The sequence below is a fragment of the Betta splendens genome, chromosome 14, assembly GCF_900634795.4.
Source record: "Betta splendens chromosome 14, fBetSpl5.4, whole genome shotgun sequence".
In the NCBI taxonomy this organism is placed as follows: Eukaryota; Metazoa; Chordata; class Actinopteri; order Anabantiformes; family Osphronemidae; genus Betta; species Betta splendens.
Genome location: NC_040894.2, coordinates 7,571,266 through 7,594,595, shown reverse-complemented (window position 1 = coordinate 7,594,595; position 23,330 = coordinate 7,571,266). Strand labels below are relative to the sequence as shown.

The 23,330-nt window shown below is 43.7% G+C and overlaps 3 protein-coding genes across 5 annotated transcripts; 2 read left to right on the top strand and 1 right to left on the bottom strand.

Moving 5' to 3' along the window:
* The first annotated feature begins 978 nt into the window (after positions 1–978).
* On the top strand, positions 979–5,711 carry atf5a (activating transcription factor 5a). 2 transcript variants are annotated; one of them, XM_029174264.3, is made up of 4 exons: positions 979–1,216; positions 2,111–2,443; positions 2,673–3,858; positions 3,940–5,711. In XM_029174264.3, exons 2-4 carry the CDS (start codon positions 2,218–2,220, stop codon positions 4,124–4,126), a joined length of 1,599 nt encoding a protein of 532 aa, XP_029030097.1. In that variant the 5' UTR covers positions 979–1,216; positions 2,111–2,217; the 3' UTR covers positions 4,127–5,711. The 2 variants fall into 2 exon arrangements, with proteins under 2 accessions (XP_029030097.1, XP_029030098.1); XM_029174265.3 differs by having other exon boundaries at positions 981–1,216; positions 2,111–2,359.
* Positions 5,712–6,165: 454 nt separating this feature from the next.
* stk36 (serine/threonine kinase 36 (fused homolog, Drosophila)) lies at positions 6,166–12,035 on the bottom strand. Of its 2 annotated transcripts, XM_029174521.3 has the most exons (21): positions 11,800–12,035; positions 11,599–11,697; positions 11,375–11,515; positions 11,192–11,269; positions 10,973–11,103; positions 10,639–10,888; positions 10,472–10,565; positions 10,202–10,368; positions 9,924–10,096; positions 9,736–9,841; positions 9,521–9,652; positions 9,242–9,418; positions 9,073–9,164; positions 8,893–8,956; positions 8,706–8,813; positions 8,551–8,625; positions 8,355–8,472; positions 8,137–8,263; positions 7,839–8,019; positions 6,760–7,647; positions 6,166–6,531 (listed from the first exon to the last, which is right to left on the bottom strand). In XM_029174521.3, exons 2-21 carry the CDS (start codon positions 11,680–11,682, stop codon positions 6,439–6,441), a joined length of 3,279 nt encoding a protein of 1,092 aa, XP_029030354.1. In that variant the 5' UTR covers positions 11,683–11,697; positions 11,800–12,035; the 3' UTR covers positions 6,166–6,438. The 2 variants fall into 2 exon arrangements, with proteins under 2 accessions (XP_029030354.1, XP_055370673.1); XM_055514698.1 differs by having other exon boundaries at positions 11,599–12,035.
* Positions 12,036–13,313: 1,278 nt separating this feature from the next.
* Positions 13,314–22,114, top strand: adamts15a (ADAM metallopeptidase with thrombospondin type 1 motif, 15a). The gene is made up of 8 exons (XM_029174231.3): positions 13,314–14,448; positions 17,016–17,148; positions 17,252–17,419; positions 18,866–19,149; positions 19,238–19,415; positions 19,509–19,681; positions 20,258–20,433; positions 20,581–22,114. Exons 1-8 carry the CDS (start codon positions 13,513–13,515, stop codon positions 21,371–21,373), a joined length of 2,841 nt encoding a protein of 946 aa, XP_029030064.1. The 5' UTR covers positions 13,314–13,512; the 3' UTR covers positions 21,374–22,114.
* Positions 22,115–23,330: the final 1,216 nt, after the last annotated feature.

Sequence of the window (23,330 nt, the reverse complement as noted above, 5' to 3'; positions counted from 1 at the left end):
GAAAATAACTTATAATAATTATATCATAACATCAAGAGACGCTGTGCATGTGATGACAGCATGGAATGAATTGTATTAAATAACACAGGCTACTGTAACCTGCAAGAAAATATTTAAAAAAAAAATTGATAGACCTCGAGCTTCTGTTTTGATAGTATGTGAATGAGTTCGTTACAACTGCAACACTTTTCACAGCTGTGCAGGCTGTAGCGCATCTCCACGCCCGGTTTGTTTACCTGAAACATGTGCACTGCAAAAAAAGAGCAGAATAACAGCGACGGTCTGCCTTGCCTACCGCTGACCAATCAGATTTCACATGGAACCGATTTCAACCAATAGCTGATGGATTATCTGAGCACGCGCAGCCAATCGCTCTGAGCGCGGACCACTGATGCAACGCGAGTGCAACAGCGTCGTAGTGAACAACAAAGTGCGTTGTGAATAAAATAGTCCCCCTTCAAAACAGCACCGTGGCTCATAGCACTGTACAGTGTCCGAGGTCCGTTCAAGTGAATCCAAGTTTATTTAAAGCACCGCGTAAAGCGCGTAAACTAACGGGACAGACACGAGCGCTACCCCGTTTCTATGGTAACAATGGGCAACGAGAGTCCCAATAACAAAGTGTAAGGCGTTCAAGGGGATTATTATGATTATTTACCGTAATGCTTCTAAGTTTAACACTCAACACGCTCATTTCCCATTCCAAAGGTTACATCTGGTTTGGTCGAATTGTTAATTAGTTGCTAATTATTTGTTTTTGCAAGACATTATAACAAAGTAGCCGACCATGTTGAAAGTAAATGTTCGTGTGTGTCCTGTGTAAGGACGGTATGAATTAAATTAAATTAAATTGTAACCAGAAATGTAAAGTTTTATTACATCTTCGCCAACGCGCACTAAGTCGCTCTCCGCTTGAGCAGCCGGTGGGACGTCCTTCGGTTTGTGGGTGGGGCGGAGGGATCTGAGCGCCACGGTTCGCCTCGGTGACGCAGTCGGTTGCTAGGTGTGAATGGACTGACGCTTTCTCACAATTAAGCCGCTCCTCAGTTTACAGGTCGACCACAGCAGGGCAACAACCGTGTGTTTACGCTGCAACGGATATTCCGAGCTCTATTATGGCTCTTTGAATTCGTGAACTTGTTGGAACCGAAAAGAAGTCGTGCTTTGCTTTAGCAACGCACCCTCAAGTGCTCTACGATTTTTCTGCAAGAATGGAGTAAGTGAAACTCTCCCCACTGTACAGCTGGGCAAGTTTGCGGTTGTTGTTGTTGTTGTTACAGTTCTTTGTTGTACCTGGGGCCACAGCTGGCTATAGTCATAATAGGGTTCATTTTCTGGGTGACTTTCTGCGTTTAGTTAATTAATTTTAATTTATTTTAATAGACAGGCGCATTAATTTTTATGTATCTGTAAGGATTTGCTTTCTAGGATTTAGGAGGAAGTGTGTGTCAGCCTGAATATCAGCTGATGTGTAAGATGTGTAGTTGTTATTAGATGGTGTGGTGGAAACGCAATATTCTGCAGGTTCTGGTCACATTTTTCTCACTTTCAGTCTCATGTCCTTAGACTTAGTTATAACTTAGTTATCATGACTGTGATCTACACCAACTTATTGATCCAGCAGAGAGCAGTGGTTAATTTAGAAGGAGCATGCCACCGGATGTACAGTAGGCGATCCGCATCAATCCTGTTTAACAAGCAGTTTGTCTCTTAGAGAGAGTACCTCTTGTCAACAGTTGGGCCCTTGACAGATTCCAGGTCCCATGTGTTTTGAAAACGTAAAGTTCTATTTGCTTTGGGGCAAAACCCCAATGGACAGTCTTCAGCATGACATCTGACAGGATTGCTGATGTAATGTTGATGGGGTTTGTTGATAATTTTTTTTGTAACTGACATTTGCTAGAAAGTGCACATGTAGGGAAGGTAATTGTGTTTTTGCTTGAAGCTGAGAATGTGTGGATCCTTTATTTTGGTCAAAACAGACTGAGTCATACTGCAAAACTTGCTGATGGCAGCAAGAGGGATATTTCTGATCCCACCAGTCGTAAAAGTAAGTTGGATGTTTTTTAGCGGCGTGCATCTCTGATCCCTGTTTCTGTTCACCCTCTAGGTTTCATTATGCTCACCCAGCCCTGCTCTCTGTGGCCCATCTGTCAGACCCTGCGAGCTCTCAGCATATGCTTGGACTTGGACTGAATCAAAGCGCCAACAGACAAAATGATGGCAACATCAGCTCCTGTTTGGAAGAGTCTTCGTGTCTGCCCAGCAGACCTCCTCGCTCTCTCTCACCCACAGGCTAACCACAGCCAATCACAGGGGTGCAGGGGGGAGGTGTCAGAGGAGAGTCAGCACTTAATTGGTGAGTTGCAGCGAGTACGCTTTTTTATATTTTTCCCCATTTCAGGTGGGCTCGGCACTGCAGCACATTCGTCCTCCTTGAACAGTAAGTAATAAAGTAGCTACGCCTAACATACCTATACGCTGCAACTTTATTTTGAAAACTCTTCTTCGGCATATGCTGTTTTCGATTTGATTCCGCTTTTGGGAAAATACTACGTGCATTGTTGGATGGATGATATTACTATATTTGCTCGAACAGCTACTTTTCTACCGTAATAATTTCTTTACCAGACATCTTTTAACAATCGTAATTTTTATACCCTTCTGAATAGGTGATGGTCTCGCTGACTGGATGACGGAAGAAGTGGATTTCTCCTCGTACCTCCCAAACCCTCCTTCCCCTCCCTCCTCCACCAATGCATCCCTTCCCCCTTCACCCCTTCAGAATGATATCCAGGTGCCCTCTGACTTGGAGGTCATGACCTCTCTGCTGCAAGAGGAACTAGCTCAACTTGAGGACTACTTCCTGTCAGAACCACTGCCAGAGAAGGGTCCGAGGCTGGGAAAATGTGACAGGGGTCCACAGCCGGCGGGTCCTCAGCCGTTCAGTCAGCTGCCATACGCATCATACTCGACGTCCAACCAATCAGAATCCAGCCCACTTCTTGTTACCCTGGCAACCGGAGAACTGGACCTGCTGAGCATCTGTGGCGGGCCCATTGGGCGATCCAAAATACCAAGACACACCCCATACAGCTGCAGTCGCCCCACTGGGTGTGGTAGGAAAAGAGTTGATGGCGTGAGGTTCAGTGAAGGCTACGATAGCAGTTTGTTGAGTTCCAAAGGAAGTATCTCAGGTAACTCAGCAGTGACCCTCACAGGTAGCTATGGCTGTGTAGAGGACGAGCAGCTGGTTGGAAAAAGCTACTGTCTGGGCAGCGCAGTTGAAGTGAGAAGATGTGCCGTTCTGCCCAAAGAAGAGAAAAATTGCTGTTACAGTCAAGATGGGATGAGTGGCGCAAAGGTTGTTGGTGCTGGATTTGGCTTTGGCGGATCACTTGATGTCCCGCACAAGAAAGAGGATTTGTTGATGTATAGCATGAGGGAGGTCAGCGGAGCCACTGGTACCAGTGAGGTGCTGAACAGCATCAAAGCTAGCGTGGAGGTGACAAAAGCCACCGTGTCTTGGAAAAGCGAGAGCAGCGAGGGCTGTTACCTCACAGCAGCGCCACAATCTGAGGCCTATCATGGCTTCATAGGCAGCATCAACGAACAGGTCAAAGCAGAGGGTCTACAGATAGGGCAACATGACTTACACTGTAATTTCCTCGAGGATCAGGGCCCAGAGTGTCTTTTAATGGCCAGGGAGAGTCTGAACCTCGAGTCTTCGGGTCACAGGCAAGCTTGCAGGCTGAAAGACGACCACTGTGCGTTGAAATACGAAGTGGACCTCCTCCCAGCTGAGGGCGGAGAGCGCAAACAGAAAAAGAGAGATCAGAACAAAACGGCTGCCCACAGGTGACTGTTTAGCTCTTGCTCCATGAAACAGAAAGTTTCGCATGAAGTAAATTTTTCATCAATAAATCTTTGTTTATTCAGGTATCGCCAGCGAAAACGAGCAGAACTAGATTCTTTGGAGGAGCAGCTGCACTGCCTTGAAGGGAGGAACCGGGAGCTGCGGGACAAGGCAGAGTCTGTAGAGCGTGAGATCCAGTACGTCAAAGACCTGCTGATTGAAGTTTACAAGGCCCGCAGCCAGAGGCTCAAGCAGGACACAACAGCCTAACACCCAGCTACTGCAAGTACATTCAAAGAGGATGGAACAGGGAAAACGTTGTAGTGTCTTTATGATTGTCCAGAACTGAATGTCTAATTTTTTTAAATGGTGAGTTGGATAAATGCATGCTTTGCTAATGTGAGTCTTTTTTTTTACATTTTAAAACGACACTATCCGATGCTTCCATGGCTTTCACACTCGAATCACTTGAGCCTGCACTGTGGCATTGCAATGCTTTAAATGACAATCATTTTTAACAGACTCCACACAGCTTGAAAATTTCTGAAGTGATGTTATTCATTATGCAGGTTTAATCTAATCTAATAATAGCCTTATATAGTAATTGATGTCAGCAATAGAACTTATGTTTCCTTATTTAAATTGCTTACTTTCAGTTAAATAGCAGAAGTTGTCAAAATATGTTTTTGTTGAAACAGCATCCTTTTATTTTCACATTTGTTGTTCAAACCAAATACTTCTCTAGAGTCATTTTATCGTGACATGAATAGCAAATGATTTTAATTATTTTATTTTAATTTAATCATTTGAATGTACTGACACTTGTAAATGAAATTGAGGAAACAAATTCTGAGAAAACGAAAGCACATTTCATCATTCTAAGCAAAGCTGTTTTTTTCTTTTGATGTATTTAAAATCATTGTGGCTCTGATACGTTAAAATTACAGCTACCCCTGCTTTTTGGAAAACATTACTTTGTTTGTTTAATTGGTTTTACTTCTGTTATTTCATTACTTTCAATCTAACAAATCACTTGCACCTATTTAATATTTACACTCTTTCCAGGGTGAATACTGGCATCATACAGTGCTTGTGGAAGGTTTATTAAATATTATTGCAAATTATAAAAAATCATTTTGAAGCTCAGGATAAGCAGTTTATCTAAAATAACTAAATTCACAGGGTTCTCCTAACATGCATACTGGTTTCCTTATGTACAAACGCTGTAAGTAGTGGAGTTTTAGCAGTCTCCCTCTGCATGTTATTTCCATAAATGTACTCTCTCGCTCTCTTTCTTTCTCTCCGGAATAGAACATGTAGCTTTTCGGAAATAAGTCGTGGATTCTTCCTCCAAACTGCTTGTTAAGGCAATAAGTTTTTTAGGCCTCTGGCTGATCTGCACTAATTTGTAACAATTTTTGTATATTCAGGGAGTGGAGTGTGTTAGCATTTTCTTTGTAGGAAATTAGCTAAAATAACTCATTACATTATTTGTTTAGGCTTTTGCAGTGTTAGCTTTGGTGTAAGAGGAAACGGTGTCTTTTATTTTTCAGTTCATTCGTTGCTGTTCTAATAAAATAATACTTACTGTTACACATACTGAGGGTTTTCTATGTATTTTATTTTAGGACAATCTTGAATATAAGCGCAATTGTATGCATATTTATTTATGCTGTTTATTTAGTTTTTTTTAAAGATTGTTTTATTCCGATTGTTTAAACCAAAAATGAAGGCATTTCATTCGTTTGAAAGCGCACTATGTTGCTTTTTAAGGCCGACTTAATTCCATCTTATACACATTTACTTTGTACGTCGTCACCCTTTTCTTTTCCAAATAAAGTGTGTACCCAACTCAGTTTGTTGTGCTTCTTTAAAACGTCCACCACATATGGCGTTTATCGGCACCGACACGTGCAATCTGCAGAAAACGCAGCATGGACACTTTCCGTCGTTCCGATAAATTCCGTTTTTGTTCCTGGCACAACATAGTTCAAGGCCCAAAAGCCGCTGATGAACGCTGCGGTGCAGATCCCGCGGCCCTGGACGCCCGTTACAGAGAAGAACAAAAACTATTTGTTCTGACTATAAATATTCAGAATTCGATACCGTGAATTTCCAACGCCTCTCGATCAAAAATACTAAATTTTATGCTCCTATCTCGACCAGACGGCTTCAGTCAATAATTTGACTGATCGTCAAGTGTCGCTACCTGAAACTGTTTTAACGTCTCTCCAGCAGACAGCGGCTCCCACCATTCATTCTCATAGGGGAAAGACGCAATTCCAAAGTAAATATAAAACAACCGAAGCTAGAGAATAAAGTTTATTAAACATTTAGTCTGCTGTTTCACGGATGCTGGATAAGATCGCACCGAGAAAGACCATAAAGCAGAGATAAAACGTCGGGTAAAACACTGAGCAAAGTTTTTTTTTTTATTTTAACGCACAGTTACAACTGCAAGAGTGTTTAATTAAGACGTGTGTTATTCAAAGTAGGATTTTAGGTTCATTTGAAAATACAAGTATAAAAATAATCAGGGAAAATCACAAAGTATAAACAATGGTTACACAAGCTGTACACACTCATAGCAGTTCAATAAGCTGATGATAATCACAGTGAGGCGCATGATGAGATGCTTCAAGAAGTTTGTCACTGGCCTGTAGAGAAATCAGGACCTTCAAAAGAAATAACACATATATTTAAATGTTCAAATTGCAAATACACATATATAGATATATAAATGTATATAATATATTATGAATAAGATTTTCATAATTTATAAGACAGGTATAAAATGTAAGACGGAAACCATAATAAAAGTGAAATATTGAACCATGAAATATCATTTTATCTTTCACTAAAACACAACCTTGCAGCCAAGCTGCCAGACATCATTGTGTTACCTGACGTGTTGAGTCCTGCTGGCCATACAGACACAGTGTTGCTATGGCAGCTTGTCTCACTGCATCATGGGAATCCGTGCAGGCAGCTTTTAGAAGTAAACTTGTCACGTCTTCCTCCAACAACAAGGACGCAGCACCGTCCACGTTTAGCAGGTTTGCCAAGGCGGCACAAGAGTGGCGCCGCGTGTGGGCATCGGGGTCAGTGATCAGTGACGCAAGCTTGGCAGCCGTCCTCCTGGCTTCTTCAGTCCACCTGCTCCCCTCCTCATCGCCCTCTCCCTGTTTGTTTTTATTTTGTTTTTTCTCATTGCCCCACCCCACAAAGTCGCTGCCCTTTCCATTGGACCGAGCCGCTTTAAACCCTGCCTCTGCTGAAATATATCCCAGCCAGTTCCCAACGGCTCTGCAGGCCATTCGGCGCACGGGCAAGCAGGGATCATGAAGACAGTTTGTGATGTTTTTGAAAACGTCAGGCTGCTGGGTGGGAAGTCTGAATGGATCTAAATTTGCCACAAGTCTGCATGTGGCAGCTCTAATCTGGTCATACGAGTGATGCAGACCCTGGTGAAGCACTGAGGCTTCCAGCTGAAGCTGAGGACAGCTGGGCTGAGCAGAACATCGGGCTACTTGGGCCAACAGCGTTAGGAGCTCCACAGCAGAGTCCCACAACACGTCCAGCTGCAGCAAGTCAGCGAGCAACGAACTGGCAGTTCTGGTTAGTGATGCCTGGTGTTTGGAGGCGGTGCGCTGGCCATTTCTGGGCAGCATGAAAAAATCACAAGCAGTCTTCCTGAGATGGGAAACCGAGCGCCCGGGGTCACACAGTAGCAAACGGCTCAGCAGGGAGAGAGGCACCTCTAGTAGAGGAGGAGGAAGAGTCTGAATTACCTGCCAAAGCATGAAAAACAAATCAACAAGCTGTCATGGATCAAAGGTATGACAAGAAACCACCCGATGTTCTCACAAAAGCACAGAGGCATTAAGATATAAAGTGATGTGACTGATGAGCCAGAGTTATCCTGTGTTGCATCAGTTATGTCTGCAATGAGGTCTTTATCAGAGGAAGGGAAGACGCTGACCTGCATGAGGCTTGTGACAATACCGCAGCTGTCATACAGCTGGAGAACTGTGGACATGGTGTGTGAAGACAGGTCCAAGGCAAACGGAAAACACAACAAGTGGCAGCTTAATTCACTCAGACTCTCGTGACTAGGTTCAGGCTGTTTTCTCCCTGGATTGCCTTCAGCAAACAAATGAAGACTGCAGGGTAGAAAAAAGAGGGGATTGTTAGCTCCAGGCACACTGGATGTGCTGTGCTAAGATTTATGGTACAGTAGACATGAAACAGTAGGCTCATTAAGACATCGGCACACCAACCAGTCAGTTCCCAGCAGCCGCCCAAGTGTGTACACGCATTTTGAGTCGCTTTCAGAAAACAGAGGAATGGAAGAGTACGGGTCCTTGGTGAAGACGAGCAGCGATGCAGACAGAAACGAGTACAGCCCTGGAGATAAAATAACGGGAAGAATTAGACTAAAATAAGGCTAAATTAATTGGTCTTCATATACAGGGGGGCACAGGATGCATGCGTTTACCATTTGCTGTACAAAAGTCTGTGTCTGAAGTTTCCATTGCTAGTGAAGCACCAATTTTCCTCCACAAGTCCCTAAAAGTAACTGGATCTAAACACGATGATCCAGAGACATGTTTTTCCTAGGAAAAGAAAATAAATGCCATTTGATCACTGTTATTTATTTATTAAAAAAAATCACATTGTGGTTATTGACTGACCTCGGAGAGTGTGTGTAGGATTAGGGAAAGTACTCCATCACAGTGTCCCCAGCCGGAGGGAAGAGAAAGCAGAGGCTAGAAAGGCAGAGAAGAGCGGAACACTTTGACAATATAGGATCATTGCAGGTAAAGTGCAAAGATATTGCACAACTCACCTTATGTGAGTCCAAGAGCAGGTTCTTCAGCAAAGCGTTCAGTTCATCAGTATCAAGGCTGACGTCAACGTGTTGGGCGAAGAGAGACAAAACAGACGCAGCCAAAGGCTAATGGACCAAACGACAACATCGACTCAGTCACAAGACCGACGTGAGTCACAAAATGTACATGTGCTGATTAACTTACTGCCAGAGTAACGAGGTCCGGATGATGGAAAATAGTGGCGAAGGGCTTGGTAAACTCCTCCAGTCTACAGTACAATAACAGGTGATAAGATGCATAAACTAGCTGCTACATGATGGTCTATGGCCTGCATACAGCACATGCAATGAACAATGTTGTGTGGAGGAATAGATAACATCAAACCTATGTTCTCCTTCCATCCAGTCATAGTGTTTGTCCCAGTAGAGCAAGAGCACAACAATGAAACCTCCAAGCGCTTCCACTGTCCATGAATGCTGATGAGGAAAAAGAAAGTCTGTCAATGTGTGGCAGGAATATTACAATATTTAACTTTATAATCCTGAGGATTAACCTTTATCGAATTGGATTTTTCTATAGTATCACTGATCAGGTCAAAGAGGACATGGGGCAGGCCAAGTTCTTGGCTGATGTGGTTTAACTTGTCAGGGTCAGAAGTCAGAATCAAGTTATACAAGATCTTCAATGGTTGGTGAATCCGCCAAGCTTCCTTAGCCACACCACTCGCTAGCTGGTTAAACAAACAAAGAATAAACACAGAATTGGTTAGATGTAGGAATAAAACCATAAATAATACCTTAACAAACTAATGTACCTCACTGTATCTACTCACCTGAGCTTTAAAGGCAAGAACCTTAGCTTTAAGTTGAGGCATGACTGTATCCCAGTTTAAAAGGTCTTGCTGCAACTTGGTTGGGTCTGACTCTTGGGCCAGTTTCTCCCAGTACTCCTCCGTGTTGAAGTCCTGAAAGAAGGTACCGCAGCATACGACACATTCAGCTTTAAGACAAAACTACTTACTTTATTTAATGTAATTTGCACACTGACCTGCTTGTATAGTGTGGTCTCACTGTCCCCATGGCATCTGCGTACTAGTCGTGGTCCGACCTCTATAGAAGGGAATTCCTGCTCATAATCTCTGCTTATCTGACCCCTACAGAGGAAATAAACATGAATACAGACGTTGTGATTGTTTTCATAGGTAATAAACATTGAGTCACAGATATAATAAATACCTGTGTTTTGATCTCATGCAGGCTTGAACTTTTGCCTTGAGGATTTGATTGTCAGGTGTCGTGACCCCATGACCAGGGGTAACGGAGACATCAGGGAAGGAGGACTTGGCTCTAGAGGATGCTTCCACCATTGCAGGGTTGGCCCTTTCTTTTTCCACTCTATTCTTCTCTTTCTGTCAAGGTACATTTGACAGAAAGAGACAAAGACACAATCATTTAATGTACATAAATTATTACATGAATGTGTTTAGAAGAAGTTCATTTTTGCAGTTACTGACCACAGGTTTCCCTCTGTTACTGTCGTCTCTCTGTTCTCTGGCCTTTCTTAATAATTTACCGCCTGCAACCGTTGGCACCGTCTTTGCTGCAACTTGTTGGAGTTTCAGTGCCAGCATGTCTGGAGTGGGTGTGACTGTCAGGGGGCTGTCACTTGTGTCTGAAAGCACTGTGCAAGCACATTAATAGAGGAGTAGAACGGTTTGAATAAGGTCAATGTTAACATGAATATTTAGGAATGTTTCATAAAAATGTATTGTTTTAAGCATCACCTAGAACACCATCAGCCACAAAGGGATGGTGGAGGAGGTCAGGCCATGACAACCGCTTCTGAGGATCTTTGGTCAACAGACCTTTTAGAAAACTCTATGGGAAAAAAACTTGTGTTTGTTTTGAATCCACATCCAAATACAGCCTGACTACAGAAGCTCTACTGTACCGTGCAGGTGTTGCTCATGGTGTCTGGCCATTTCACTTGGTCTCCTACAATAAGTTGCACCAGGTGGAAGATGGAGTTAGTGTAGAACGGAGGCGCCCCCGTGTGGAGCTCATAAAGGATGCACCCTAACGACCAGAGATCAGCAGTGTGGTCATATGGCTTCTCTTCCACCAGCTCAGGAGACATGTATAACGGTGTTCCCTTTATAGAGGTCAACACCAAGGTGGAGACGCTCATAGCCCTGGCAAACCTACAGAACAAAATAGACCACACATAGAGCGTAATAAGTAAATAATTAAATTAGTCAAAAATATTTAAAAAGTAATATAAGTACCCAAAGTCACACAGTTTCACCACCCCGCCTTTCCCCAACAGTATGTTTTGTGGTTTCATGTCACGGTGGAGAATACGATGGGAGTGTAAATAATAGAGAGCAGAGACCAGCTGGCACGCAATCTCACGGACCTTAGAGAAGAGAAAAATAGCAAAGTAATCCATGAAAGCACGATGAATGTACTGATGACTGCAGCAGAGACGCATGGACTGGGACTACCTGGCCTTCTGGTAGGAACCCATCATCCTCAAGAATCTGGAACAGCTGACCCTCCGCATACTCTGTTACAACCACAACCTATATACAGACATGTATAAATACTTCATAATTAAACCACTACTGCAAATATGCAGTACTACTCAAGATGTGTGTAAACGTCACAGTGTATGGTAATAAACATACGTCTGATTCCGTCTCGAAGTTGTCGAAGAGCTGGACAATGTTGGGATGCTGAAGATCTCTCATGATCTCAATCTCCCTCCTGAGACTTCGTAGCTCTTTTTCAGAGCGGCCCAGCTTCGGCATGAACTTCAGAGCCACCACCTACCGACACACGGACATAGTGTGAAACGGCGCCCCTAAGCAACCCACACTTCACGTACTGTGCTCACGCGTCAACTACTTACCTGACCAGTGTATTTTTTCCTTCCTTTATAAACTCGGCCAAATGAGCCCTCTCCGACCAGCTCCAACACATGATACGAATCCATGCTGACAGCAGCAGCCTAATTAAATGTACTGCAACTTACTTTATAATTGACGAACGGTTAGCGTCGTTGAGATCTGTTAGATCATTTACACGTGAAATGAGTTACATCTGGACTTACAACTTCTAAATGGACACCCAGACGTTATCACACACAGCAGATGCGGGCTTTACTTCACTGGAGGCTCCAACTTTACTGCGTTCTGCGTTTTTAGGTTCGGCAGCAAAACATTTGATGATTTGACAGTACGCAAGTCCAACTGCCGTTTCAAAAAAATAAATAAAGGCATTAATGCGTTTGAGTTACTTTAAATATATACACGGTGCTTATGAGTGCCTACGTTGATAAGCGTAACCTGCCAGTGAACTGTTATTTTTGATTATTTCTTTGTTGAGAAGTGCAGAGATTGAAACAGGCTTCTCCATGGCCAACCGGTACTAAGAGGTCCTTAGCCTAGCAACCACGTCTGCGTTCATAGCAACGGGCTGATAACGGACAACAAACCAACAATGAAACCACATTTCACCTATGAGTAGAAGTGTTTTTTTTTGTTGAAATAAGTAGTTTGCACAAAACAAAACAAAACAAAAAAGAATACAAGAGTGGAATAAAAAGAACAGGGCCTCATACAGTATAAATCAAACCTAAATATTTGCATTCCTTTGAGGACATTATTAAAAGGCGTGCACGCTGTAAACGTGTTCTCTCTCTCTCTCTCTCTCTCTCTCTCTCTCTCTCTCTCTCTCTCTCTCTCTCTCTCTCTCTCTCTCTCTCTCTCTCTTTCTCTCTCTCTAGGTCTCTTTCTCTTTCCATCTCTGCATTATTTCCCTTTATCGTCTCTTTGTGCTGTGAACCAAAAAGGAAACAACCAAACTGTGTATAATCTAATTGTACTACAGTCAACATTCATTACCAAACTCCAAAAGGCTATAGTGGAAAGTGAGTGTATAAATGTATGAATGAATTAGTGAAATTATATATTTATTTCTGTATTTAGTTTCCACTAGATGTCGCTCGCGTTTTACGCACAGGAATAACTCTGCTATAAGAACCGACAGAGAAGACTATATGTGTCTTCAAACTATACTTTTTTGTTTGTTTCGTTAAGATCGTTACTCGTGCAGGTCATTGTATGTCAAACATTTGTCTGCTAAGGAGTTAAAATGCATTTTACTGTTTACTGGAGTCGCCAACACCTGGAAAGCTCCGTTTCCATCACTGACTGCATTGTATGTCTTGCTTCATGTGTGAATGGTGCTGATGGATGATACAAACAATGGCCAGGTGTGTGACAGGGCGAATGGAAAAACACTTTTCTTTCTGCTGACAGGGTGTTATGCGATTCATAAAAAATCGAAACATGTTTACATGAATTAATTTCCATGCGGGTAAAAGTGTCAACTTCGTTATTATTCCAGAAAGTTAAACATATTATTTGGAGTTCATGGGCAAACCGTTTGCATATGTGGTAAAAACACGTTTACATAGCTGCTGTTGCTGTTTGCAGAATAAGTCCTGAGCTGCGACGCGCATCCAGCGAGCTGCTCCAAAGACTGCCCCCCTCCAGGAACATTCAGCGTGCAATTTTTTTTACACATGACGAAAATGCATAAAGTCCACAAAAGGCAAGAGCCGAGTCAGCACACACACAGATGGTGAATGGGAATGGGTCATGACCAGGAGGAGTTTACTCTGCCGCGTCGTTTCAGAACCCCTCGCATTGGATTATGCTCTTCATTGTGACCAGTGTGTGTCACCGCGTCCACTGAGCCTCCGCATTTAACGTCGCGCTCTCGTTGATTGTTGCATTCTCCACTGGATGCAAGCATCGTCATGTTGATCAGAACGACTCTTCTCCTCTACTTTGTGTCCTCACTCTCAGACCTCGTTAGGTGCATGGAAAGTGACATTTGCTTTCCAGTCAGACTGGATAACCACAACCATGACGGGATGGATTTTGACAACGACGTGGATACCAATAATGGAAAACATATAATAAAAATACAAGCTTTCGAGCAAGAGTTTGTGATTGATTTGCATCAAGACTCTAATTTCATTGCACCTTCCATCTCTAACCAAGACTCACTCTGGCTCTCCAACAGCGATGTCACCATTGACCTGAGCCGGTGCTTTTACTCGGGATATGTGAATTCTGACCGCTACTCTTATGCTGCGTTGAGCCTCTGTAAGGGTTTCCAAGGTGCATTTGGCTTCAGAGGATGGGAATATTTCATCAGCCCGCTGCAGAATGACACCAGGGGCGCACAGAGTGCGCACATCATACGGCGCAGAACCAGCGTCCACCCAAAGCTCAATTCAACATCCAGGTGCGCAGTGGACAGCGACGTGAGTCTCCAGGTGCTTCAGTCACTGGAGAAATACCGGCTGCTCAAAGTCCACAGCAACGTGACGGCAACGATGCTGAAGAGAATGGGACGAGCCAAACGGTTCGCTTCGGTCCCCAGGTACGTGGAGACGCTCGTGGTGGCGGACGAGTCCATGGCGCAGTTCCACGGGGACGACCTGAAACACTACCTCTTGACCCTGATGTCCGTGGCAGCGAGGCTCTACAAACACCCCAGTATACGTAACTCCATCAGCATCGTAGTTGTGAAGATCGTGATCATCACGGAAGAGGACAAAGGACCCAAGGTGACCGGGAACGCGGCGATGACGCTGCGCAACTTTTGCACGTGGCAAAAAAAGATGAACAAAAACAGCGACAAGCACCCCGACTACTGGGACACGGCGATCCTTTTCACTAGACAGGTACTATGCCTATTCACTTTACAGGCTGTCATGTTACAGGAGAGAGGAGGATGTATTGATTCATGCACATATGATCCCATTCCCATGAGTTATGAGCCATAAGACAGGGATATGGTTTATGCAGGGATCAGCTCGGTCACTCCCGCTGTGTCAGTTGATTGCGTTTCTCTCCTCTGTTGAACTTGGAGAGCAGCCACTCTGGTCTCATCCCAGCTTTGACACCGAGGCTGGGTCACAAAGAAAATAAATTACCCTCAGCAGAGAAACGGAGCCTCAGCGACCCTCCGTCGCTCCTGAGGGGATAGTTTTATAGACTTGGAACTCACCTCTGAGTTCTGCACTCCCACATATTTGGCAGATGACACAGGATCAGAGATGAAGTCATCACTCACGTTCATTGGTCAGTGTGTAACTAAATAATCAATGATTAACTGTTTGCTGGTGTTGAGTACTAGGAATGAAATGAGCCCAGTAGACACATATTTAGTTAGTGACATGGATAATCTTTGGATATTGCTCAGTTTGCAGTCAATGGGTTCAAGGGTGTAAAAGCAATGGCAGCCTAATTACGAAGTCAAAGACAGAAAATAAAGGTGGTGCACTATGTTTGGCCAGGGTTTTTAACATGACACAACTCAAGGATCACATTAGGCCCCAGCCAACTACGTTATGCCCATAGCTCTACCAGATACTCTGTCTGTCGGTTCCCTGAGGGATTCACAAGTCGGAAGTGTCTCGTTTCTCTCAGTCATTCCCATTCTTCCTCCAGCTGTGTGTTTTCCAGCCCTACCCGCCACCTTTCCTGCTCCTCATTAAAAAGGCCCCAGAAGGGAGACGTTTAATGCCCCACCTGCTCATCCTAAGACTAAAACAAGCTGCTCCAGAGGGGCAGCTCAGCGCAGCTGCAGCCAGTCTGCACAGTTGCATGTTTACAATACATTCTTCAAGCTGTCATACGTTTCCTCTCTCACTCGCTCGCTCTACGGCTCAGGCTTCCTGTTTAGGACACGATATCAAAGATTGGCAGTGCTTTTCATATTTTGGATACTGAACCTAGGCTGGAGGGATCTGGGATCTAGGATGGGGTCATGTGGTCCACACAGTACAGAGTACATCATAAACTCTGCTGTAATTTGGTATCATCTCCACCCAGACTGAAAGACTCGGGAAATGTTTACACTTCAGGTACAAAATGAGTCAACACAGTCAGTGATATTGTGTTGCCAAAGCTCTAAACAGGCATTTGAGGCATGTTCATTGTCTGCTGTTTACCACACCACAGTGTAATTTGCGGGCTTTATGACCAACTCAGTGTTGTCTAGAGGCAGCTGTAATTGTCTGTACTGTACAGCGGCCACCATTACTGTGTAAAGAATCTTGCAACATCACTCTTTTCATTAAGCTAGACAGCTAATTCGCTGATCGGGTCATTTACAGTGTTTTGTCTTTCTCACAGGTTAATGGTTTGAAAATTTGTCTAGTTAAATAGTTGGATGGAGCCTAAATTTTGCACCAGAAGCTCAAAAATGCAACGATAGATGACAGATGCAGGAAGTAGGTCACGTCTCAAACTCATCGACATTTCTGTTACATGTTTTTTCTTCACTTTTCTTCTTTAGCTTTTTTTTAATCCAGAATGGTCCAAATGTTCGGATACTGTCTGCACACATAAGCACATCTGGGATAGATTTACACTGACCGACAACTGCGGTTTTATGGTTTATTCTAGGAATGATTTGTCATAGCGCTCGAAGTCTTCACTTGGCACTGAAGTTAACGTGTACATTCAGCGCAGCAGATGATCGTGGGGACTGTGTCATGTTAAAGCAGCATCTGTAATCGCTGGCAGTCAGAGGGTTTCTTTGTTTTAGAGCATGCACAGGCTCTGCAGTTCAGGGACCAAGCAGATGGGCGGGTCCTCGTGGCGGTTACTGAAAAAGTTGCCTTCAAGAGTCGAGCTGCAAATGAATGCTCAGGAAGATTGTGTTTTAAAGCCTTGTGGTGGAGAAATAGGCCATCTGGAAACTCTGTTATGGGATGGAAATGTTATGATTGGGGACAGTTAAATTAGCTCATAGGAGAAGGTGTGCTCTAAACACTGCTGCCCACTAACACACTTAAAAGAGTGGGTGGTGGAAAGCCTTGCTCACCATTATCAGATCTTTTCAAAATAATGCGTCTAGCAAATCTGGGTGACGACAACTGAAATGCCTGCAAATGTATTTAGTCACAAAGTATGAGTTGGATTCACAGCTGAGGTCACAACAAAGTGTTGGAGCGATGTTAAAGCATCATGGCTTTATTGGGTTTCAAACATTTTAACTGTATTAAATGAGACTTGGAGGAAACTGACATCACAAACTCGGTCACGCCATTGAAAAGCTTTGAAACAAACCCACAGAATTAGCAAATGTTTGGATGAGAGCAGTGGTAAAACCGTTATCCTCCCTGTTGCACTTCTGAAGCTGCCCACTTTTGAGACTCAATTTACAATGAATTGGACTCTCATTACCATGATCTTCTATGACATCCTGTGTGCATTAGTGTAAATAGCATTTCCTCTTTAGGATTTGTGCGGAGCCTCGACCTGTGACACTCTGGGCATGGCGGACGTCGGCACCATGTGCGACCCCAAGAGGAGCTGCTCTGTGATCGAGGACGACGGCCTGCCTTCGGCCTTCACCACTGCGCATGAGCTTGGTCAGCCCTGCCGACACCCCCGATCACATCATTACTCTAATGTTTGATATAGAGCTACTGCATGAGGGCCGTCATGAATCGATGTATCTGTCTGTCCTTGCAGGTCACGTTTTCAACATGCCGCACGACAACGTGAAGGCCTGCCAGGACGTGTTTGGGAAGCTGCAGGACAACCACATGATGTCTCCAACGCTTATTCAGATCAACCGAACTAGCCCCTGGTCCCCCTGCAGTGCTGCAATCATCACTGAATTTCTAGACAGTGGGCATGGTGAGTTCTCACGCCCCCTGACCTCTCTGTTTGACTGCAAACACCATAATGGTGTGTTTGAAGAGGTGTGAAGCCAAAGTTTAGACAGACACGTTAAACAGACAATCATTAATGGACTTCTGGGCCCTGTTAGTCAACGGCCTCGTAGTCAGGTGTCCACTGAGGTGTTCAGTGTATTAACTTACTTCTATACAGTTCTTAATGTCAAGCAGTTTGATTGATTGCGTCTTTGAAGATCTATCTTCAAATGTGACATTTTACTAAAAGGAAATTTTTTGGTTGGACACAAATTTGTTTACTGAGCAGGCCAGACCACAAGATTTAGCCTTGAAGCAATGCTTAACATTTTTAATTTTATTTTAAAACTGCCCTCGCATCTGTCCTAAATTAGAGGTCTTGTTTTAGGGAGAGTCGCCACAGTGGTTTGGACGGCAAGACATGTCTATCCAGGGCTTCCCATGTTGGTTTACTAACGTCTTTGCCTTTGCAGGCATCCATTTTAGAGATGGTCTGAAAATGAACATAAGACACACACACACAAGAACATTTTTGACTTGACAGGCAGTTATTTCTACTTTTATTTTTGCTCATAATGGAGAAAACAGGAAAACACATACAATACAATCTATTGTTTTCCATAAATCCTCTTGGGGAAGACAATAGGAAAGAACAGGTCAGGTTGATCTTAGTCATCTTAGAAGTAAAATGGTTTATGTATTGTCTTTTAATTGCCTGAGCTTTTTTTATCTTATTTTTGACACAATGTGAGGAAGTAAATTTGGCCACTCACTGTAATGTTATGTTATCTCTATGGGAACTACACAAATAGCATAATTGGGTTAAAGGAAATGTGAAAACATTTCTTTTAAAAATATGAATTCATGCAGATAAGACTTTTCTAGGAGACAGAAATACACCTGGAAATGTCCGGCGATAATACAGTAATGTTTCCTGTTTCCAAATCCCTCTTTATCAGTTCCTTGAAAGCATTTTGTGGCCTTTATGATGAGTGGCATCAGTCACCTTGACCTTTGAACTGCTGGGTGCGTAGATTCATAAGCTGAAACCTGAAGCTCAAACATTAAAGCTAGAGATTGCTGCAGTTTTACTGTGTGGGCTCATACATGAAAAGACAAGCTCTTTGGTTTCTGAGGACAGGCGCTTGTGGGGGCGGTTGTGTGTACATATGTCTGTGTGTGGTACAGTATGTGGCATACGTTGTACAAACTGCATCAAGCTGTACGTCTCACTTGAAAGGGCCCAAATTGCAGTCAGGCCAATGGCTGCATACTGCCCCCAACCCACAAGTCTAACCGCCAACAAAACCAAGAACACTGAAGAAGAACCAACTCTAAAGCATTTTTTTTAGATTTACCAAATGTATTTTAGATGAAACTTATCCATTTTTAATAAATAGACCTATGCTTATCATGTTTCCTCTTCCAGGTGAATGTTTGCTCGACCAGCCTCAGCAACCACTGGTCCTGCCAGATGTGTTACCCGGAGTAGCTTACAACCTGGACCGCCAGTGCGAGCTTGCGTTTGGAGAGGCCTCCAAGCCATGTCCCTTCATGCAGCCGCCATGCGGTCGTCTGTGGTGCACAGGAAAGTCCAATGGCCATTTGGTGTGTATGACTCGACACTTCCCCTGGGCAGACGGCACAAACTGTGGGGATGGACAGGTCTGTGACCGAGGTGTCTGCTCTGAAAAACAGCCCCACACTGTGAAGGTAAAATCAGACATTGCCCCATTTGTTGATTTTAACTTATACTTACATTTTGTGTGATTAAATGCTTATTGTAATCGTGTTATTCCAGGTGGATGGCCGCTGGGGCAGGTGGAGCATGTTCGGCTCCTGCTCGCGAACATGCGGCGGTGGCATCCAGCTGTCTAAAAGAGAGTGTAGCAACCCAGTTCCTTCGAATGGGGGCAAGTACTGCCAAGGTGTTCGGGTCAAGTATCGCTCCTGCAACCTGAACCCCTGCTTGGACGCAGGTACAAGCTAAAAAAAAGATGCCTGTTGAGATTTTCCCATACAACATTCCCATGTCTCACTTTCTTTATCATCCCCATTATTCCTCTGTGTAGCTAAGACATTCCGCGAGGAGCAATGTGAGACCAGTGGCCGCAATTTTAACAGCAATCGTATCGCGTCCTCTGCGGTTTGGGTCCCCAAGTACACTGGAGTATCCCCTGACGATAGATGTAAACTCATCTGCAGGGCTAATGGCACCGGCTATTTCTACGTCCTGTCACCCAAGGTAAAGAAATTCACGGTCTAAATGAACAGGTACAGGAAATAGATAAAATAACTTGAGGCTAGATGATAGTAACAAGTGAGAGAATGTGAACACATATACAAGCCAGCTGTGTCTAGTCTAAAAGTGGAGGAAAGAATGAAGGGGGAGCAATTTATATCCTTCAGATAACAGAGTGTGAGCTGAGCTTTAGCAGCAGTGAGACACTGCTCACGCTTCACTCCATCATGAGGAGCAGTAGATAAGATTTCTCAGGGGAGCCTATTGCTCTGCTCTCAGAGCAGCTGGATGTTGTAAGAGTCCTGACACCAGACCAAAAAAAATGAGTCTGTGGTCCTTGCTGTGTCCAGTTCATTGGTTCTTTTATTATGTATGTAAATAAATAGTACATGAAGGGATACTCTTAAATTTTGTCTTAAGTATACTGTGTGTGTTATTTGTGTTTTAAGACTCATGATTCCAGTGAAGAGAACTAAACCGTCAAAAGCCCACATTATAAATTAAAAACAGTTTTACAAAATGAAAATAAATGAATGAATAATTGAAAGTAGAGAGTAAATTTGTGTTTGTACGCTCAAGGTTGTGGACGGAACTCCCTGCTCCCCAGACTCAACAGGAGTGTGTGTCCAAGGAAAGTGCATTAAAGCTGGCTGTGATGGAAAAATTGGCTCAACAAAGAAGTTTGATAAGTGTGGAATCTGCGGAGGTGATAACAAAGGCTGCAAGAAGGTGTCGGGCCTCTTCACAAAGCCTGTGTGAGTAAAAGCCGCCACGTCATGGGATGAGCTTTACAGAGAACTGCTTATGTCATTATTTTTCCCTCTCGAGTTAGCATGATAGACGTATCAACTCCATTCCAGTCTTCTAACTTAGTGTTGACTGTAATATGGTTTGTCATCTAGGCACGGCTACAACTTTGTGGTCACTCTGCCAGTGGGTGCAGCCAACATAGACATCCGTCAGCGAGGCTACAAGGGAATGATGAGTGATGACAACTACTTGGCGGTGAAGAACAGCAATGGCCAATACCTGCTCAATGGGAACTACGTTGTTTCCGCTGGGGAGAGGGACGTTATTGTGAAGAACAGCTTGCTCCGCTACAGCGGCACAGACGGCCTCTCTGAGACCCTGCAGGCTGTGAAGCCTTTGGGAGAGGCCATGACCGTGGAGGTTCTGTGTGCAGGCAAGATGACACCTCCACGAATCCGCTACTCCTTCTACCTTCCCCGTCAAGCCAAGGTGGACAAGACTCTGAAGAAGGAGGCACATTTGAACTCGCACAACAGCGTCCTGTCTGAGGATAGTGTAAAGGAAAAAGACGGAGACACTCTGAAGAGGCCTTACAGCAAGGACGATCCAGCGCTGGAGAAATGGACATCCACAAACTGGGATGAGTGCTCTGTGACCTGTGGAGGTGGGATCCAGAGGAGGCTGGTGCAGTGTCTAAAACCCGACGGGAAGCCAGGGATGGACTGTGACTCTTCACAAAGACCCTCGGCCACCAGGGCTTGTGGAGAGCCGTGCCCTGACTGGCATATTGGGCAGTGGTCGCCTTGCTCCAGGACCTGTGGGAAGGGCTTCAAGAGACGACCTTTGCAATGCAAAACCCAAACTGGGATTCTGCTCCCAAGGAACAACTGCGCTGGCTTACGCAAGCCGCAGGAGCTGGACTTCTGTAGCCTGAGGCCTTGCTAGTTGATGACATGCACCCAATAGAGCAAAGTAAATATAGCTATCACACACATCATATCTGTCAGGTGCAGATTTTTCACCTACCTTTTGAGATACAGTTCTTGCTTGGAAGAACAATAAAGAACAAAGAGCGTGACAACTGCAGGAGGAACACAGTATTTTTAAATGGCATCACTGACTTTAAAAGCTGCCCAGGCGTAACTCTAGCCACAGTCACACTTGAAGTCTGTGTCAAAAATAGGGATCATTTGGCTTAGCTTCAGGCTTAGCATGAAGTAACTCAAAAGATTCACAAAGAAATCATAGTGTTTAGTTAATGGCACATCACAGCAGCATCAGTTACCTGGTCGGGTAACCCTGGTGGGATACATGGTGCTGCACCAGGCTATACTGATAAAACTATGTTTTGGGCATCACTGACTCTGTTACATGTATTTTTTTATCAGGGAAGCTATAGGAATAGATGTAGAATTTAATCAGAGATGTGGCTCTAATGCTACGTGTACTGCTGCTGCACCCAAATATGCATCCATACATGTACTATTGAATCTGCTGGTTGGAAGTTATGTCAGTCCATGAGGGTGTGGCCAACAATAGACCTACTCTAATTGTACACACACATTGTACACACACACACATTGTACACACACACACACACACACACACACACACACACACACACACACACACACACACACACACACACACACACACACACACACACACACACACACACACACACACTTCAGTTTATCTCAGTTCATAGTGTTCAGCCAGTTGTGAATGCCTGTTAGCTCACGCCTGTCTAGCACAGTATCACACGTAATTTATTATCAATGACATGATAAAGCAGAGCGGGAAGAAAACTGGCAAGCTCTCTGTTATTCTGCGCAGAAGATGTGTTTCCTGGATCTCATTGTTCATGGCTTCACAGCCTGCGTCAAGCTGTTCCTCCTGCCTACCTGATGAAATCCCATAATCCATTATATTATTGTTTTGTTTCTTAAAGGGGCCACAGGGTCCAGTCCAACATTCAACTTCAGGATGGGTCTTGCATTAGATGGATTATTATTTTCATTTCATTAGCTTTTGCACGTTGTACAGCAAAAGACCAAAGACCTACATGGGCTGTGCTGTATACTATGTATACATTTATTCAGCCCTGTTCAGAATTATTGTAAATACTTTTTTAAAATCTTTTTTACACAGGCATTTGTAATTGTCTTTGACTTCTGTGTATTTATTCCATTAAAAATAAAGACATTCATTAACAGTTAAATCTGATCACTGCATCTTCCTATATTGGGAGGCTTTTAGTTTGAAAGTGTGTTTTCTTTATTGCTCCTTATTTCTGGGCCACATTTTATAAAGGGCATTTAAGTAATTCCGAGCATTGGTTATAGACAATTTCACTTTAAGATAAGGATGCTAAAATACTAAACTCACTTACATTTGTACAGTAAAAAGCAGTTCAGTTGCAGCAGTTCCCTGCAGTCTGTAAAGTCTCCTTTGCTGTGCATTTGTGTCAAGTTCAACGTTGCACATTTGCAACTACAGATATTTTCCACTGGCTGATGAAGACTCATTATTTCTGTCTGTGCCTGTGACCAGTTCAACAACACAGCTGTGTGTGAGAAGGTGGAAATTTTGAATTGTGCAACCTTGACATGATGACTTATGCATGTCTGAGGTCTTTGAGAAAAAAGAAAGGTTAGCGTCTTGCATGGGAGACCTTCAGACATTTTCTAACCTTTTTTTAAAAGGAAGCAGTATGTCAGAAAAGGCTGACTAGTCTGACCTACTTAAGAGCTGATAGAGGAAAAGCTGGATGTGGGCCAGTGGAAATATTTGCGTGGTCCTCTAGTTGCCTTTTGCTGAGGTTTATAGTCATCTCTTGTTGCAGGTTTGATGATTTTAATTGAGCCAGACTCCTTATCAGAAAGAATTTGAGTTTTTCTGA